At 41.7% G+C, this 17,221-nt stretch overlaps 1 protein-coding gene across 2 annotated transcripts; it reads left to right on the forward strand.

Annotated features, from left to right (window-relative positions):
- Positions 1–1,446: 1,446 nt before the first annotated feature.
- LOC138757475 (claudin-23-like) lies at positions 1,447–16,144 on the forward strand. 2 transcript variants are annotated; one of them, XR_011353625.1, is made up of 3 exons: positions 1,447–2,432; positions 3,875–3,972; positions 14,745–16,144. XR_011353625.1 is itself a non-coding variant. In XM_069924876.1 (2 exons), exon 1 carries the CDS (start codon positions 1,711–1,713, stop codon positions 2,407–2,409), a length of 699 nt encoding a protein of 232 aa, XP_069780977.1. In that variant the 5' UTR covers positions 1,451–1,710; the 3' UTR covers positions 2,410–2,432; positions 14,745–16,144. The 2 variants fall into 2 exon arrangements, 1 of the variants encoding a protein (XP_069780977.1); XM_069924876.1 differs by lacking the exon at positions 3,875–3,972 and having other exon boundaries at positions 1,451–2,432.
- The last annotated feature ends 1,077 nt before the right edge of the window (positions 16,145–17,221 follow it).

The following is a 17,221-nucleotide window of genomic DNA, read 5'->3' on the forward strand; positions in this document are numbered from 1 at the left end:
TGCATATGAGGTTTTCCCTCTCATAGATGAGTTAATGAGCCCCATCTGCCTGGAGCAACTGGTTTCAAGGCACCAGTGGCCCTCTTTGCCCCTTCTCCCATCAGTGAGAACAGTTCCACCAAACATAAGAGCTGTGCCACGTATGAACGGCAGAAGTAGGACTTGGTTGACAGAGGCTGTTTGAGACACACACCATGAAGAGCATTTGTGTAGCAGTAAGAGTTCACATAGCAGCTGATAAAACTTTGGAAGGCTGGACATGGAATACTGTATGAAGTTTTTGTCACCCTATTACAGTAAGTATGTGGAGGCTGTGATGTCTCTTTTAAGTAATAAAGAAACTAGGGTTCTTTTATATTAATATTTTATTAACGACTCACGACCTCGTGGTGCAGCAATTTTTTGTATCTCACCCGACTCCCTCTAATGGTCAGGAGTATCACTAGCACTGGCACCACAGAGACTTTGGAAAGGGTACAGAAGAGGTTTATTAAGATGTTGCCTGGCTTAGAGGGTGTGAGAAACAGGACAAAAAACTGGGCTTGTTTTCTCTGGAGTGTTGGAGGCTGAGGGGCAACCTGATAAAGATTTAGCAAATCATGAGTGCCATTGATAGGGTGGACAGTCAGAATCTTTACCCCAGGATAAAAACATCACCCACTACAGGACACGTATTTAAGGTGAGGGGGAAAAGTTTAAGAGTTCAGGACAATTTTTTTTGCAGGGTGGTAGTTACCTAGAATGAGCTGGCAGGTGTAGCGTGAAACATTTAAGAGGCTTCTTGATCGACACATGAATATGTTTTTTTTAACTTTTGCTATATTTCAAGCCTTATTATATTTTGTATTTTTTGAGCATCCCTTTGATCTTTGACACCACTGACTTCTACCCTGACAACTGTCTATTCCCTCTGCTTCCTGAAACTGGAACATTAACTCTATTCTACCCACCTGATGCTTAAATAGCTTCAAAGAATGTTTGTGGAGCCTTTCCGTCCAGCGCAGTCTCTTTGACCCACAACAGGAGCATCAAAATCAGGACTGCCAGGCTGGCAAGTCCTTTCTTCCCACAGGCTGCGTGATTGATGAACAACAGAGTGAACCATACCAACATATTTATATTCAATGATCTATTGATGTCTGTCTGTGATTATGATGTGCTGTTTATTCTGGCCTGTGCACCGTCCCCCGGTGAAACGCTGTTTCGACCAGTCTATGGAGAGTCTGATGATAATAAACTTGCACTTGACCTCCCCACGTTTTTCCCGTTCTCCATTCCAGATTACTCATTGAGAGATGCACGGTTCAAACCGGATTCGGAAAATAGGCATGCCAGATCTTGGTCTAAGAGCATTCAATCGTCGTGCTTTGCATAGCATAGAACAAGGGGAAAAAATGCATGCGATCAGGCAACCGAAACCCAAGCAGAAACCGACGTTGAGGAAGCATTGAGGTGTTGGGACCGACAACGCCTTTGGTTAATTCCCACCCCCTTCCTCTCCTGACCTCAAGTCGAAAATTTGCAGGCATCAGAGCTGCAGAGAGAGAGTTTGGATTACAGGTCACAATGGGAGCAAAACCTGTCCTTCTGGTTTTTTGGGGGTTGTAAACCTAGAAGCTGGGACGCCCTGCACCCTCTGCAGCGACGGGCACTTGACAGGAAGAGTGAAGCTACCGCCCGATCGGAGGCGGGGGACCCCAAGTGCTCGCCATGCGGACCCCGGTGACGATGATCCTGGGGTTGGTCTTTGCCCCCGGAGGCTTCGTGTTGCTTCTGACTTGCTTGGTCGCTCCTGCCTGGAGGGACGTGACCGAGATCCCCAACGGAGCTCTGGATGAGGTGCACCACCAGGGGCTCTGGGAGATCTGCAGGGACCTCCAGTCGGTGCGGGAGCTGTCCTGCAGTTTGCAGGACGACGCCTACTTCAATGACCGAGTCATCAGCCTAGCGAGGGGCCTGACGATCGCCTCCCTGGTGGTGTCCGCCGCAGGCATCCTGGTGGCGTCCTGGGGAGTGCGCTGCTGGACATCTATCCCCCACTACGGCCTCGCCGGGGCAGGAGGGGTCATCCTGGTTATTGGCGGAGTCTTAGTCCTGATCCCGGTCTCCTGGTACACGGATCGACTCAACCAGATCCCGAACAGCGTGGGCGGCCAGAGGCTCTCAGTCGGATACGCCGTGATCCTTGGCTTCATCGGCGGATGCCTAATAGTGTTCGGTGGAATCAGCCTCATGCTGAGTTTCGGCAAGTTACGCAAAAGCAAGAGGCCATCCTTTAAGCATCATTTCGCCAAGAGCCCAGCCCAGCCCGCGATCAGGTACCCCGCTGGGATATCCAACCCAATCACTGTCGTTGACATCCCACCTTCCAGGCGCAACTCTCCCACTCCCTGGGACGACGATTTGTGACCATTCGATATCGATGACTTACGGTATGGATGTAACAACCTGCAATTTTTAAAAAGGCAAAGCAGAACCGAGCCATCTCTCCTCTCATTATCACTAGATGGGGCCCCTTTACTTAGAGTCGGACAGTGGGACAGCACAGAAACGGGCATCCAGGCAGAAAGTGCTGTCAACTCTAATTCGATTTGGACATTAGGCCTTTATTCCTTTCCCAAAACCTATCCAACCGTCTTTTGAACGTTGTAGTTGTCTCACTGCCTGGCAGCCAATTCCCTTTAACGTCCACTGTCAATGTGGGAGAATGTTACCCATCAGATTTCTTTAAATTTCTCCCTTCTCACTGTTGCACTCACACAATTAAGACTCGGAGACTTGATGCTTTCTCATCCTTTTAGTTCTAAAAGGCTAACCTGGCTACTGACACATGATGTGACATCCCTCCCCTTCCCCCTCCCCTGTCCAGTAAATGCTGACTGGGCCCCTTCGAACTAATAAGATTACATCGGGCCCAGGACGACAACTGAGAATTAGAATACATCTCATGAGTAATTATAATTATGAAAGGGAAAGTATTTAATAATAATCAGGGCACGTAGTCCGTAAAGCGTTTGGGTGGTCTTCTTCCTCTTTTGGACCGCCTCGGTGTGGTTTGCTGTGTCGGTCTTGGCTCGGGACCCATAGATAGTCGGGTTGGCGGTTGAGTCGGCGACGACTGCCCGTCTTCGCTGCCCTCCTGGCTGCGTGTCACTCCTCATTGGACAGCTCGGTTCCACAACCGTCTCTGCCCGCCCCCCCCTCCCACTCGATCTGAGGGGTGGGATGTTCAGGGCAGGCCGCAGCAGGTCTGATTCCAGCTCCTCCAGTTTATGAGGCAGTTCATGGACCTTAGTGTCAGTCAATGCTCGTAATTGGTCAATGTGTTGCTTCCACAATCTGACCCCCCACTAGAACAGAGTATGAGCAGGGGCTCAATTTTTGTGAGATTACTCCTACCACCCATGGGTCTTTATATTGTCTATAATCTTGTACTAGATCTCTCTCGCCCACTTCCAATGTTCTAGATGAGGTTTGTGGCGATACTGTTTTTTGAAATCAGAGATCTGGATGAACTGTGGACAGCCTGGTCCGCAGGTTGCAGCCAAACATTAGTTCTGCTGGGGTGCATTTTGTGGTAGAATGCGGCATGTTTCTGTATCCCGAAAGGAAATCTGTGATTTTGTGTGTTGAGGAGGAATTTAGAAGTTTCGTGATTTTCATTGCTCTTTTGAACGTTTATACAAAACGTTCTACCTCCCCATTAGTACTTGGGTGATAGGGTGCGGACAAAATATGTCTGATATTGTTGTCGCACATAAATTTTTAAAAAGGTTCTGATGTAAATTGAGGCCCATTATCTGTAACTAATTCACGAGGCAATCCATAAGTGGCAAAGACAGTCAATCATGGGATCTGCTTTGGTATTTTTCAGCTGTGAAACTACTGGCCATTTGGAGTGTGTGTCCACTGCTATTAAGAAAGACTCACCCATGAATGGTCCAGCAAAGTCTACATGAATCCAATGTCAAGGTTTGGATGGTCATTTCCATGGATTAGCTTCGGCTTGCGGCATTTTTGACTCCATTGACTGACATATTTTGCATTCTCTTTCTGTTGTTTCAATGTCTCTGTCTATGGAGGGCCACTGGACATGCATCCGGGCCAGTGCCTTCATTCATACCATTCCGGATGATTGTGTAGTTCTGATAACATGGTAGTTTGCCATTTGGCTGGAATAATTGTACGGGTACCCCATAGTAAACATTATTCTTTGACTGATAGTTCATGGCGGCGTGTGGGGTAAGGTTTTAGATCTTCGGGAATGACTTCAGATTTGGGCCACCCATTAAAGGTGAAGTATAGGATCTTGCTTAATGTTGCCTCTTTTCGGGCTTCCTTTGTGATCATCTGGGCTGTAATGGCCAGTTGTTGAAGTTGATCTTGGTTGACGGCTACTGCCTCTGCTGTCCATTTAATAATTTCTTCTCGTTGTTCTGTCTTGGGTAGCGGTATGTGTGATAAGCCAGTTGCATGGCTGTTGAGTGTTCCTGGTTATGTTTTATATCAAAGTTATACATTGCTAGTAGCATGGCCCATCTTTGAATTGTGGCTGCAGCTCATACTGGTACAGGTACACGATCCTTTATCCGGACAACTAAAATCTGGCAAATGGGGACCGGCATTCGGGGGAGGCGACCGAGGGACCAGCAGTCGGGGGAGGCTGCCGGGCGGCCGAGGGACAGGCAGTTGGGGGAGGCGTCTGGGCGGCCGAGGGACCGGCGGTCAGGGCAGGCAGCCGGGCAGCCAAGGGACCAGCGATTGGGGGAGACAGCCATGGGGGGGGGGGACTGCCGGGCAACTGGAAGGGGATGGGGGTGGATAGGCAGTACAATTCGGGTGGGGTTTCTGAAATCCAGAAAAATCCGAAATTCAGAACACACTGCTCCCCAAGGGTTCCGGATAAAGGATTGTGTACCTGTATACCTTTGTGTGGCCCCAGGATTAAATTAAGAGCTTTGTTTTCAGTGATCATCTGTAATAATATTGGTGGAATTTTTTTTTACACCAAAATTTATTGCCAATCCTTCTTTTTCTAGTTGGGTATAATTGCGTTCGCTTGTGGTTAATGTTCACGAAGCATTTGCTACTGGTTGCTCACCTTTTTCTGTGATTTGGGATAGTACCACTTCTAGTCCCACTGGTGAAGCATCCACAGTTCGTGTTACTTCTTTACTAGGGTCGTAGTGGATCAGCACCTTATTTGTTGACGTTAGTATTTCCTTTAGTTGATCGACTGTTTTTAGTTGATATGTTCCAATACCATGTTCGATTTTTCTTGAGTAATTGGTTCAACAAACTGCATAGTGTAGACACATTTGGGATATGTTTTCAGTAGTGATTAACAAGTCCTAGAAGGACTGTAATTCTGACTTGTTGGTTGGGTATGGGGCCTTGCAAAAGGCTTCTGTTCCTGCTGGATTCGATTGTAAACCCAAGATATGATACTGAGAAGACATATAATGGAGACACATTTGTCCTTTCGTTATCGTATATTAGCCTGTTGTAGTCTGGTTAAAAGCTTTTCAAGGTTTTGTAAGTATTCACTGTCGTTTCAGCCCGTGATAAGATGATATTATATAGGTATCACCCAACTGAGAGTAGTAATTTGTCCAATGTTGCTTGAAAAATCACAGGTGTTGCTGAAATTCCGTCAGGTCCGTGTGTATCGGTGAATAGGCCCAGATGGGTATTGATTGTCACATAGTCCCTTGATTATTTTTGTCCAATTCTATTTGTTGATATGCTTGTGGCAAATCTATTTTTGTGAATTTTTGCCCTCCGTTTAGTGCTTGCAACAATTTTTCTGCCTTGGGCATTGGGTGTTCGGGTATTTTGAGTGATGGATTGATGGAGATTTTGTAATCACAGTAATTTCAAATTTCACCATCTGCTTTTCGTATGGGTACGATGGACGCTGTTTAATTCAGCCTCAATTTTTCCTTTCGTAACAAATGGGACTGTTCTGGCTTTGAAGAATTTTGGTTCTGCATTATCTTTTAATTGCATTTTGGCTTGAACACCTTTGATTTTCCCCAATTCTTGTTGGAAAACCACTGCGTGGTTGTTGAGGATTTGGTCGAGTTCTGGCTGGGAGGTGTCCGTGTGGTTTACATTTAGTATTGAACAGATTTCCAGCCAGTCTTGGGGAATGTGTTGTACCTAGTTTTTTCCAAGAAGTGCTGGTCCCTGAGTATCTACGATGTACAGAAAGAGTGTTTTTGGTTGCTGTTGTTTGTATTGTACTTGGACCGTATTTTTTCCAAACACTTTGATTCTGTCTCCTGTAACAGATCTTAGAGTTATTTCAGTTGTTTTTACCAGGAGGCATGGTAGCAAGGTGGCATGAGGGACACCTCTGCCCCTGTTTCTAACTCCATCTTCAGGGGGTGTCCATTTATTTTTAGCTGTATAAAGATTGCTGTGCTTCCTCCATTTATTCCTCTGATGTGTAATATCTCAGGAGCTGAAATTTCAGTAGCTTGAAGGTCAGCCTTGGGCTGTTATCATCATCGTTGCTAGGTTGCCCCCCCTCCCCCCGTAATTGTTTTGACTTTAGCTGCCTGCTTATTTGCAGGCCACCTGCGCTTTAGAAGCGGACATTTAGCTTTGATATGTCCTTCTGTTATTGCAATGGTTGTATTTAGAATTATTGAAGAAACATTTTCCTGGTTGGTGGTTGTATTTCCCACAACGGAAGCATTGCTGGTGGGAAGACGACCTGACCAGTAGGTCTGGTTGACCCACATCCAAGTTTTTATCTGCCATTTCAGAGCTGCAGGCAGTTCTGTATCCAATCTGTAACATAAGGTCTTGATCCATTCCTAATAATTTTTGCCTTGCTTGGTGATTTGCCCCATCATTAATCTGCCTTGCAGTGCCTGATTTAGAGACTACTCGAAATGACAGTGCTCTGCCAGTTTGCGCAATGATGCCAGGCATTCACTTACTGTTTCTTCTGGTCCTTATCTCCTTTCACAGAATCGTTGCCTTTCTATGGTTCCTTAGAGCTGTGCATAATTCGTTGAATGCCTTTGTTCCTGGATCCTTCGGGGACAGCAAGGTCTTAAGGAGGTCGAATGTTTTGCTGCTCATTATAACCATATAACCATTTACAGTGCGGAAACAGGCCATGTCGGCCTTTCGAGTCCGTACCGGTTGACCAGGTAGAATGTAAAAAAGAACCTACTTCCTTATGAAACCTAAAACACCAGAACAGGAAAGAAAGTTTTTGTAGACAAGACCTAATTAAGATTAGAAGATCTAAGATGGATTTATCATGTGCAAGTATATGAAATGTATTAGCAAGGTATACTGAGGAAGAGGGCATGTTTGCAGTTTACTGGACCTTCCACAGTATTGTGGGCTACCCAGTAATAGTTAAACCATTCTACGAAGTTATCCCAACTTTCTTCTACTTCATTGAATTCCCAGAACTTTCCCTCCGCCAGCTTTCACCTTAATCTTTTGGCAGAAATTTATTGGGGTTGTTAGGTAGTTGTTTTCCCCCTTTCTTCTGTTGTTTTCCTTCTCACAGTTGGTGTGTGGAGTATGTGTAGGGTTTGTTGCGTTCCTCGTCACCACTAAACATTCCTCCAGTCACAAACGATGTCCTCTGACATTTACATTGCTGACCTGGGATAAAGATAAAGATGCTGGGTGTTCACCTGATCTATGCCTCATAATGTTATACTCCTGATTCCTTGTTTATTGTTGTGTTTGCACTCACACAATTAAGACTCAGAGACTTGATGCTTTCTCATCCTTCTATTAGACTAACCTGTCTACTGACGCAGGGTTTTACACACTTGTATGTATATTTATATATATGGAAGGGTGACATCATGATGTGGGTGTCATGATGTCCAGCAGAGGGCAGGCTTATACCCAACACTCACCTTAAAACTAACCCTATTAGACTCCCCATCCTAGGAAATGGAAATGTCCCTTATATTCCTACTAATCTCCATAAGGTCACTTTAGAGAATAACCCAGTATTTTTCCAGGGTGGATAAACCCAGAGAGGGTCAGAATATACTGCTGATGCTGTAAAATTGAGCCAACTGGAGGAACCCAATGGGTTGAGCAGCATCTGCAGAAGCAGTCATTGGTTCTTAAAGCCTACATTTCACACATCACTGTGGTAACTCTTCTGCACTTTTCCTATTGAAATCAGATCCTTCCTGAAGTGTGGTGACCAGAACTGTACAAAATACTCCCAAGTGTAGCCTGACCAACGTGCAGCTGGAACATGATAGCCAATGCGTCCATCTGTGAAGGCGAGCATGTCAAATGCCTTCTACACTACTCAGTCCACCTATGTCTCTATTTTCAAGGAGCTATGAATTTTTACCCAAGTCCCTCTGTGTGTCATCATTCCTGCCATTGACTGTCTATATCCTTTTAGTATTTGGCATTAAAAAGATGACAACTGTACTTTACATTGGATCGATGTTCCTTTTTCACAATTTTGTTTGCCATCTACTAACAATCTTATGCAGGTGTCAATTCTCTATCCCTTGTCTTCATGGATTGCAAAGGTTTAGTGGGTTGTGGGCCAAATGCACAAATGAGGCTAACCTAGGACTTTGGTTGGCATGAAGAAACTGGCTGAAGGATCTGTTTTCATGTGCAGAAATAGATTGCTTTACATGTAATTTTTAATCTAAATTCAGTGGTTTCAGATCTGTTCCCCTTGTTGAACTGCAATGCTTCATAAGACTACTATGGTCTTATAACCCGATGTCACAGTGATTAATAATTTATAAAAATATAGCAAACTGCAGGTACTGAGAATCTGAAATAAAAACAAAAAACTTTAAATATATTTAAGGCACCGTTACATAATAAGGCAGCCTTTACTGCTTCCCTGAGCAGAGAATTCTACTGATTCACCACTCAAGGAGAAGTAGTTCCTCCTCATTTCTGGCCAAACTCTTTTCCCCCAAACCTCCAGTCTACCTCCCTTAGTTCTATTCTCATGTGCCAGTGGAAACAATCTTCCTGCTTCTGTCTTATTTCTTTCATATTTTTATTTGTTTCCATAAGATCTCCCCTCATCCTTCTAAACTCTGAGTACAGTCCTAGGCTACTCAATCTCTCCTCATAAACTAATCCACTAATTTCTGGAATCAACCGAGTCCACCGCTTCCAAAACCAGTGTATCCTTCTCCAAGTAAGGAAACCAAAATTGCACACTGCACTCCAGATGCAGCCTCACCAGTACCCTGAGGAATCTGATCCCCATTCAATCCATATAACCATATAACAATTTACAGTACGGAAACAGGCCACATCGGCCCTTCTAGTCCACACAGTTTTACGTGAAACTCCACTAGTTCCACCTACCCACTCCCTTGCCCATAACCCTCCAACCTCCTCACATCCATGTACTCATCTAACCTCCTCTTAAATGACAGAATTGACCCTGCCGCAACTACCTCTTTCCACTCAGCCACCACTCTCTGAGTGAAGAAGCATCCTCTTATGTTACTCCTAAAGTTTTTCCCCCTAATCCTTAACTTATGACCCCTTGTTCCAATCTCCCCTACCCTCAGGGGAAAGAGCCTATTCATATCTACTCATTCTATTCCCTTCATAATTTTAAATACCTCTATCAAATCCCCTCTCAACCTTCTACGTGCCAATGAATAACGACCCAGTCTTCTCAATCTTTCTCCGTATTCAAGATACTGCAATCCAGGCAACATTTTCGTAAACCTTCTCTGCACCCTCTTCTATAATTTGGAGACCAGAACTGCCCACAATACTCCTAACTTGACCTTACCAATGCCTTAAACAGTCTCAACATCACCTCCCAACTCCTATATTCTATGCTATAATTTATAAAGACCAGCATACCAAAAGCCTTCTTCACCACCCTATCTACATGGGAATCCACCTTCAAGGAATGCTGAACCATTACTAAAGATCCCTCAATGCCCTCCCCTTCACTGCATACGTCCTATTTTGGTTATTCCTCCCAAAATGAAGCACCTCACATGATTGCTGAGGGCTACAGGCTCAGGTGCTCTCTCCTAAGCCTGACCCTTCCCTTTCCTCCTCCTAACAGTAACCCACTGCCTCTCCTCCTGTGGCCCCGATGAGACCACCTGACTATAATTCTTGTCTATGACAGCCTCACTCTCCCTGACCAGAGCGACTCAGTTCCCTGAGACGCTGCAGCTGAGCACACCTAGTGCAGACGTGGATGTCCGGGATTCTAGAAGACTCCATGACTTCCCACATCTGACACTGTGAGCAGCAAACTGCCCTCAAACTCATCCTGCCTTTTTCTTCACTCACCTCACATGTGAAAAATAAATGATATATATTAAATTAAAAGTGACCGTCCTGATATGCCCGTCCTCTGCCTCTACTTGCCGAAGCCTCTAGAGCCAAAGCCTCGAAGCCCCACTCTTCACTGGGCCGCTCACTCACTGGCCGCTCCCTTATACTTACCCTCCTTTTATTCGCACTTGACCAATTAACCCCCTCACTCTCTCCAAGCTCCTCCACCTCCAGATAGTCGCCCGAACTCCAGTCGCCACCTCCTCTGACTCACAGCCCGAACCAAGTAGGCCCAAGCTCCAGTAAGCCCTGGAATTTAACAGCTTACCTTCCCGTCACTCTCTCCAAGCTCCTTCTCCTCCTCCGCCTGCAGATAACTGCCCTATAGACATGAAGACCAATAGCCCATTTGTCTTCTTGATTGCCTGTTCCACCTGCAAACTAACTTTAAAAAAAAATTATTTACAAGTGCTCCTCGCTTTCTCTCTGATTAATTAAAAAAAGGAGGAATTGACTAAACATCCCATTTAAGGCAGTGGCAAATTTTACAGCTGCCCTTCCAACTACTAAGAACACATTAGAATAGAAATAGAAGCAAAGAATTAGAGAGGTATAGTTAATATTTCAGGTCAATGACTTTTCATTAGAACTCCGAAAAGTCAGAAGCGAAATAGAATTGGAACTTTTTAAGCCTCAGGTTTGGGCTTGAGTGTGGATTGTTCTTTTAATATTTAATATTTACTGGAGCTATTGCTCCTTCAACCTTTTGCTTGATCTCCAAATTCCCCAAGTTTTAATGAAAGGGTAATTGACGTGAAATTTAATGTCTCTCCCTCCATGGATGCTGCATGAGCTGCCGAGTACTTTGCTTTCAGATTTCCAGCAATTTATTGGTTGCATTATGTTGATATGAATGCAATGTATCAGGTTACAAAATTAATTGGGAAAAGAGTGAGATTATGCCTTTGGCTGAAATGGATTATTCCTTGTGTTGGCACACTGTGAAATTTAAATGGTCAGATCGGATTAAGTATTTAGGTGTCAAGGTAGATTGTGATTATAGTCATTTATATGAATTGAATTATTTGCCTTTATTCTCTAAAATTAAATATGATTTGAATCAGTGGAAAGTTTTACCGATTACATTAATAGGATGAGTTAATTGTATTAAAATGAATATTTTCCTTGAATTCAATTTTTTTTTCAGTCTATTCCTTGTTAGATTCCTCAAAGTAAAATTTCAGGTAAAATTCCTTTATATCAAAATAAGCTTTTCCCTTTTACACTTAATAATCAAAAGGGTATTAAACTGGTGCAAGATTGTTATGAAACAGGATATTTTTTTTCAAAGAATGAAAGAGAAATATGATACATCTTCAAATACTCTTTTTATTATTGTCAAATTAAAGCCTTACCGTTGGATAATTTTGGACGTACTTTACGGTTACCTAGACTATCTAAATTTGAAATTTTACTGAGGGTGGTAAGAAGAGATTTATATCTGAGATGTATGTTTTATTACAGAATAAAATGTTTAAGCTGGTTATACATAAATCTGGATTGAAATGAGGGGAAGATTTAGGTATGTGTATTTCTCAGGATAATTGAATGAATTTATGTAAGGATAATATCACTAAAATTGTAAATGTAAGGTATCGATTAGTTCATTATAATTTTATTCATCAATTATATTTAACTCCAGAAAAATTAAGGAAATATTATTTTATTTCTTTGGATTTATGTTTTAGATGTCATAAGGAGGTACGTTCTTTTCTACATTCTACTTGGTCACGTGAGACAGTGAAACCCTTTTGGATTAAACTTAAGGAATTTCTAAAAGTTATTTTGAAAGTGAAATTTTCATTAGATCCTGTGGTGTTCTTGTTGGGTAATATTAAGAGGATTAGTTTAGAATTTTAATTAAATAGATTTCCAAATGCTTTTTTGAGATTTTCTAGCTACAGCAAAAGCCAATTACTTGGAAAAATAAGATTGATTTGAGTAATCAGAGATGGCATGTGGAGATGAGATCTTCTATTCCATTGGAAAGGATAACATCCAATTTAAGTAATAATTATTCCCTTTTTTGTAAAACTTGGAGCCCGTATTTGGATTATATGAGGTTTATTTACTAAATCCCCTTTCCGCACATTAGTGGTATTGCTCCAAACCATGGTGTTTTGTGTTATGTGATTTCTTTTTTTTCTTCTCTTTGGGGGTAGATAAGAGGGAGGTGGGAAGAGGTGAGTGGGTTAGGGAAGGGGGTGGGGGATTGTCGGGGATTAGTTTTTTAAAAATCATGTATTTTGTCCTTTTTAAGTTTTATTCATTAATTGCATGTTTAACATAGGCATCATGATTTAAATAAAATGTTCAAGGTAACGAATGCAATGATCATAGCATTGGTTATTCTGGATCTACTGCCTGCATTTTTCAGTATTCTAGTCCTTGCCTCAATTTCTCTTATGCTTAACAGTTTGATTAATATCTCACCTGCCACTTGCACCAGACCTTCTTTGGTCTGAGTTTTGTTATGAGTGTACTTATCTGTGCTTAAAAAACTCCAAAAATATATGCAGTGATTCTTCCCTTTTTTATTTCTTCAAAGTACAATGAAACCCTGTTATAACGCGCCCTGATTTTACACAAATTCAGATACGATGCAATGAGCCATTGGATCTTTGTTTTTGCTCTTTTGTGAAATAATTTTTTTACGTCAAAATGGTACAAACCATTAGAAAATCTTTTTTGTGTGAAAGATAAGCTTCACACATTTGACACAATCAAGAATGAGGTCAAACACAAGTTGCACAAGACCATGGCATACTCAAATCAACACTTTGGTTGGAAATCTCAGGAAGCTTACGCGTGTCACTCGGCAAATTTGAAGAAGCAGTACTAAAAGCCTGAAGACAAGACCGCCAAAGATGTCAACCTCAATGATTCCCTGTACAAGTGGTTCATTCAAGCCCATTCAGAAAGCCTTTTAATTTCCGGGCCTATTCTCAAAGCTCAAGCTGAGAAGTTTGACAAGCTGATTAATGGAGAAACCTCACATTTCAAAGCTAGCAATGGATGACTAGAATGGTTTAAATGCCGTCACAGGATTTCTCAAGTGTTAGCAAATACCCTGATGGATTAAAAACTTTTAGAAGAGGATGTCTATGTGAAAGAACAAATGTACAACTATGAAAAAACAGGCCTCTGCTACAAGATGATCCCAGACCATACATTGTCTAGCAAAGATGATGCCCATCGACATGAGGGGTTCAAACACAAAGATCGTGTGATGTTGTCGTTTTGTGCAAAAAAGACTGAAATACACAAGTCACCCTGCTGTTTCCACCATGTCAATGTGAAGTTGTTACCGTTCAAATACATGCATAGCAGCAATGCTTGGAAGACCTCCCTGCCGTCCATTCTCATTTGTGTAAGCAAAAGGTAGAACTCCAAGCTCTTCTTTTGCTTGACTACTTGCCTGTGCTTCTGCCAACCTAGTAGTAAGACATCATGGAAAGATCCAAGTTTCTTACCTTCTAAAGAACACTACATCTAAGATCCAGCTCTTAGATCAGGGGATCATCTCTGTGTTCAAGCAGAATTACAGGCATAAATTAATTTGTAGAATTATAGACGAATCAACAACACTGGAAGACTATCTGAAAAGCCTGAATATTAAGGTCTTTTGCCATTTTGGTGGGAAGGTCTGGGCAGCAGGCAGCTTGTCATGTGTAGCAAAATGCTGGAGAATGGTCTGGGTCCAGCCTTTTTAAATCACACCAATCCACCAAGGAAGATGAAGAGCCAGATTTCTATGGCTTCACATATAACGCAGAAAGGCTGTTTGAAATGATCAAAGATGATGATGAATGCCCAACATATGAGCACCTGACGGACTCCAAGATCGTCTATAACGTAACCTGCACTAGCAGAGAGAAATGTACTGATTCTTGAATCGCAAGAAGATGATAATGAAGAACCTCCACCCCCAACCCCAAAAGTGTCTGAAGCCATTGAACACCAAGGCTAGCCTATGTCGGCTGGAGACGCAGGAGGTGGACCACGTAGAAATCCTCCAGGTCAGAAGCATTCTGGATTTTGCCCGCAGCAAGTGACACATGCTGCGATCAAGGAACACTTGATCACTTTTTTAAGAAACAAAATGATGATTGTAAGAAATAAAATGATGTATTCACGAATATTTTTGAAAATGCTGATTTTTCTTGAACCCTGATTTAGTGCCACCTTGCTTTTATCACAATGACTTTTTTGTGGACCCAAACGATTGCGTTATAACAGGGTTTCCACTGTGTTCAAGTTGATCAAGAATGACATTTATCTTTAATTTTGATTATATTTATTGATTTAGCTAGATGAGATGTTTAGGTTTATCCTCTAAGATAGTGACAATCATAAAACCTTATCACCTAAAAATAACTTTTGTATTTTTCAAGGATTTTCATCAGCACATCCCAAACTTGGAAGCAAAACCTGTTGAATGAGAAGAACCACTACCTACAAAGTTGCTGTTCAAGACACACATGTGCGTCTGACTTCAACTGATATTACCATTTAATCAGCATTGTTAAATCAAAATCTCAGAACAGTCACCCAAACAGAATGATCACATCATCGTCAGTGGTTTAAAATGGAGCCTCACTATCATCTCCTCATGGACAAGGCGGCTTGGGCAATTCTAGATCTGCCTGTGACCCTAAAGACAAGAAAAAAGTAAAACCTCCATTGATAGCTGAAGCGAGTAGGAAAAACAATAGTCATATTTCTTGTTCAAATGCAGAGAAAGAGGAAGCAAGCACGAGGCACAATTATTAAACTAAGAACTGAACTTAATATACAAAAGCGGTAACCATTAGGAAACTGGCAAGTGCTGGTCAAATAGTAAATGAAGAATTGCAGATTACTGTAGTTAGATATTCTAAACAAAGTGCTTACAAGTTATAGCATTGGGAATTATTGATATAATTCAGTGAAATTACAAAATTAAAAATTGCTTTGTGCAATTGTGAAATTGAACTTTAATTAGCCTCAAATCAATCTATTGTGCAAGAGAAGACCAGTGGAATTCAAAGTATGTCTGGGTAAATTAATCTTTACTGAAATGCAAATGAAAATCTGGGTAGTTTACACAAGATTCAGCAAATGATTTTCTAAACCTGTATCTACAAAAGTATGAAAAGAAACACAATTGTTAAACACTAATTTGTACATTTCTGGTAGACTAATGTTTTCAGAGCCAACCAGCCATAGATGGAATTAGTGAGCACATAATAGTGATTTTTTTTAGCTCTAATACTCCCTACAGGAATTGCATTCAGATATTTAAGTCAATCAGTTTCCTTATTGGAGCAGATGATATTATTATTGTAACAAGTAGTGTGTCCACAGTGCAGGCATCTCAGTTTACCAACAAATCAAACAAGGTTTCCCACAGTTTACAGCGGGGAAAAAAAGTGACTGGATCTCCAAAATGTGAATGAATTTACAGCTACTGTGATACAGACCAATAAACAATTAGCATATGACAACTTTATGCATCAGACAACCGAAAGAGAGAGAAAATCTTAAAATCAGGGCAACTGGGATCATTATAAAGACATAACATTTAATTGTGGTGGTTCCAATTCTTTTTAGTCCTAGGACTTTACAGAAATGTAAAGGATAAAGATTTCTACTTGGGTCTACAAATAATTTCCCCTATTGGTAACTGTAGAGATTATTTATATTTTAAATTTCAGTCATTTTCAATTTACACAGATTGTTTGTGGTAAAGAGATCATACCATCAGCATATTGTTGTAATTTTGGTATCTTGAATAAATTTTCTGATACTCTCACCTTGACTGATATTAGATATGAAGTGCAGAATGTAATGGTTTAACGGGAGGTAGTCGGCTTGTGACAACTCCTGCCTGTTGCATCACACACAGTGCAGCTTTTAATTTTAGGAATCATCTTTCTGTTACCAAGACCAGTGGGGAAGAAAAAGAATGACTAACGTTTGTATGTCGCTTTTCATGTCCCTTCATCTCAAAATGCCTTTCACCCATTAAAATGTTTTTGAAGTGTAGATTTATAACAGTAAATGAAGCAGTACATCTTCCCACAGCATGTATCCACAATTATGGGATTCAACCACTTAGTTTGTCAATTGATGGATCACAAATGGGCAGGATTCTGTGATTTATGTCTTTACTCTTCCTTGAAATTGTACCATGAGATTTGTTTTTAAATATTCACCCAGAGACCCTACGAGGCCTTCATTTAGTATCACATGCAGACCTAACCATGTGACAGAACTGTACTGGAGCATCAGCCTGGAGTTGTGTGCAGAAGGCTCTAACCCAAGACAAATTTGTTTCAGGTATATTTACTCAACCATTACTAGCATTACTGGTTGAAGGAATTGGAATAAAGGCCCCATTGTAGCAGTAGAGTTCAACACTCCCCTCAGGGAACCAAGATCAAATAATTAACAGGGGTTTGAAATAAAAAGCCACATATTTTCTATCATGAATAGGTAGGATGGTTTCAGTTTTGATATTAGATATCTATGTACTTCTGCGATAGTTAAAAGTAGTTTTCTTTACTAAATTTCCACAAACTAAGTTTCCACAAATATTCAGTACTCCAGAAAGAACAGGTGGCATAAAAGGTCATATATAGGGATCTATATTTGGCCAAGATTTATTTGGTGTACAAACAGCCCTGAATATCTGCATTATTCATACTGTGGCTTTCAAAATATGGTGAGGGTAGAATATTTTTGCTGTCCTGAACTGACAGCCATGTTTATTGCACTTGTTAGAACACAAGAAATTGGAACAGAAGTAGGGCATCCAGCCTGCTCGGCCATTCAATGACCAATCTGATAATAGGCTCATCTCCACCCATCTGCCTTTTTCCCATATCCC

This window comes from Narcine bancroftii, chromosome 1, assembly GCF_036971445.1.
Source record: "Narcine bancroftii isolate sNarBan1 chromosome 1, sNarBan1.hap1, whole genome shotgun sequence".
Classification (NCBI taxonomy): Eukaryota; Metazoa; Chordata; class Chondrichthyes; order Torpediniformes; family Narcinidae; genus Narcine; species Narcine bancroftii.

Coding starts and splice junctions, on each gene's coding strand:
- LOC138757475 (XM_069924876.1), top strand. CDS start 1,711: ATGCGGACCCCGGTGACGATGATCCTGGGGTTGGTCTTTGCCCCCGGA.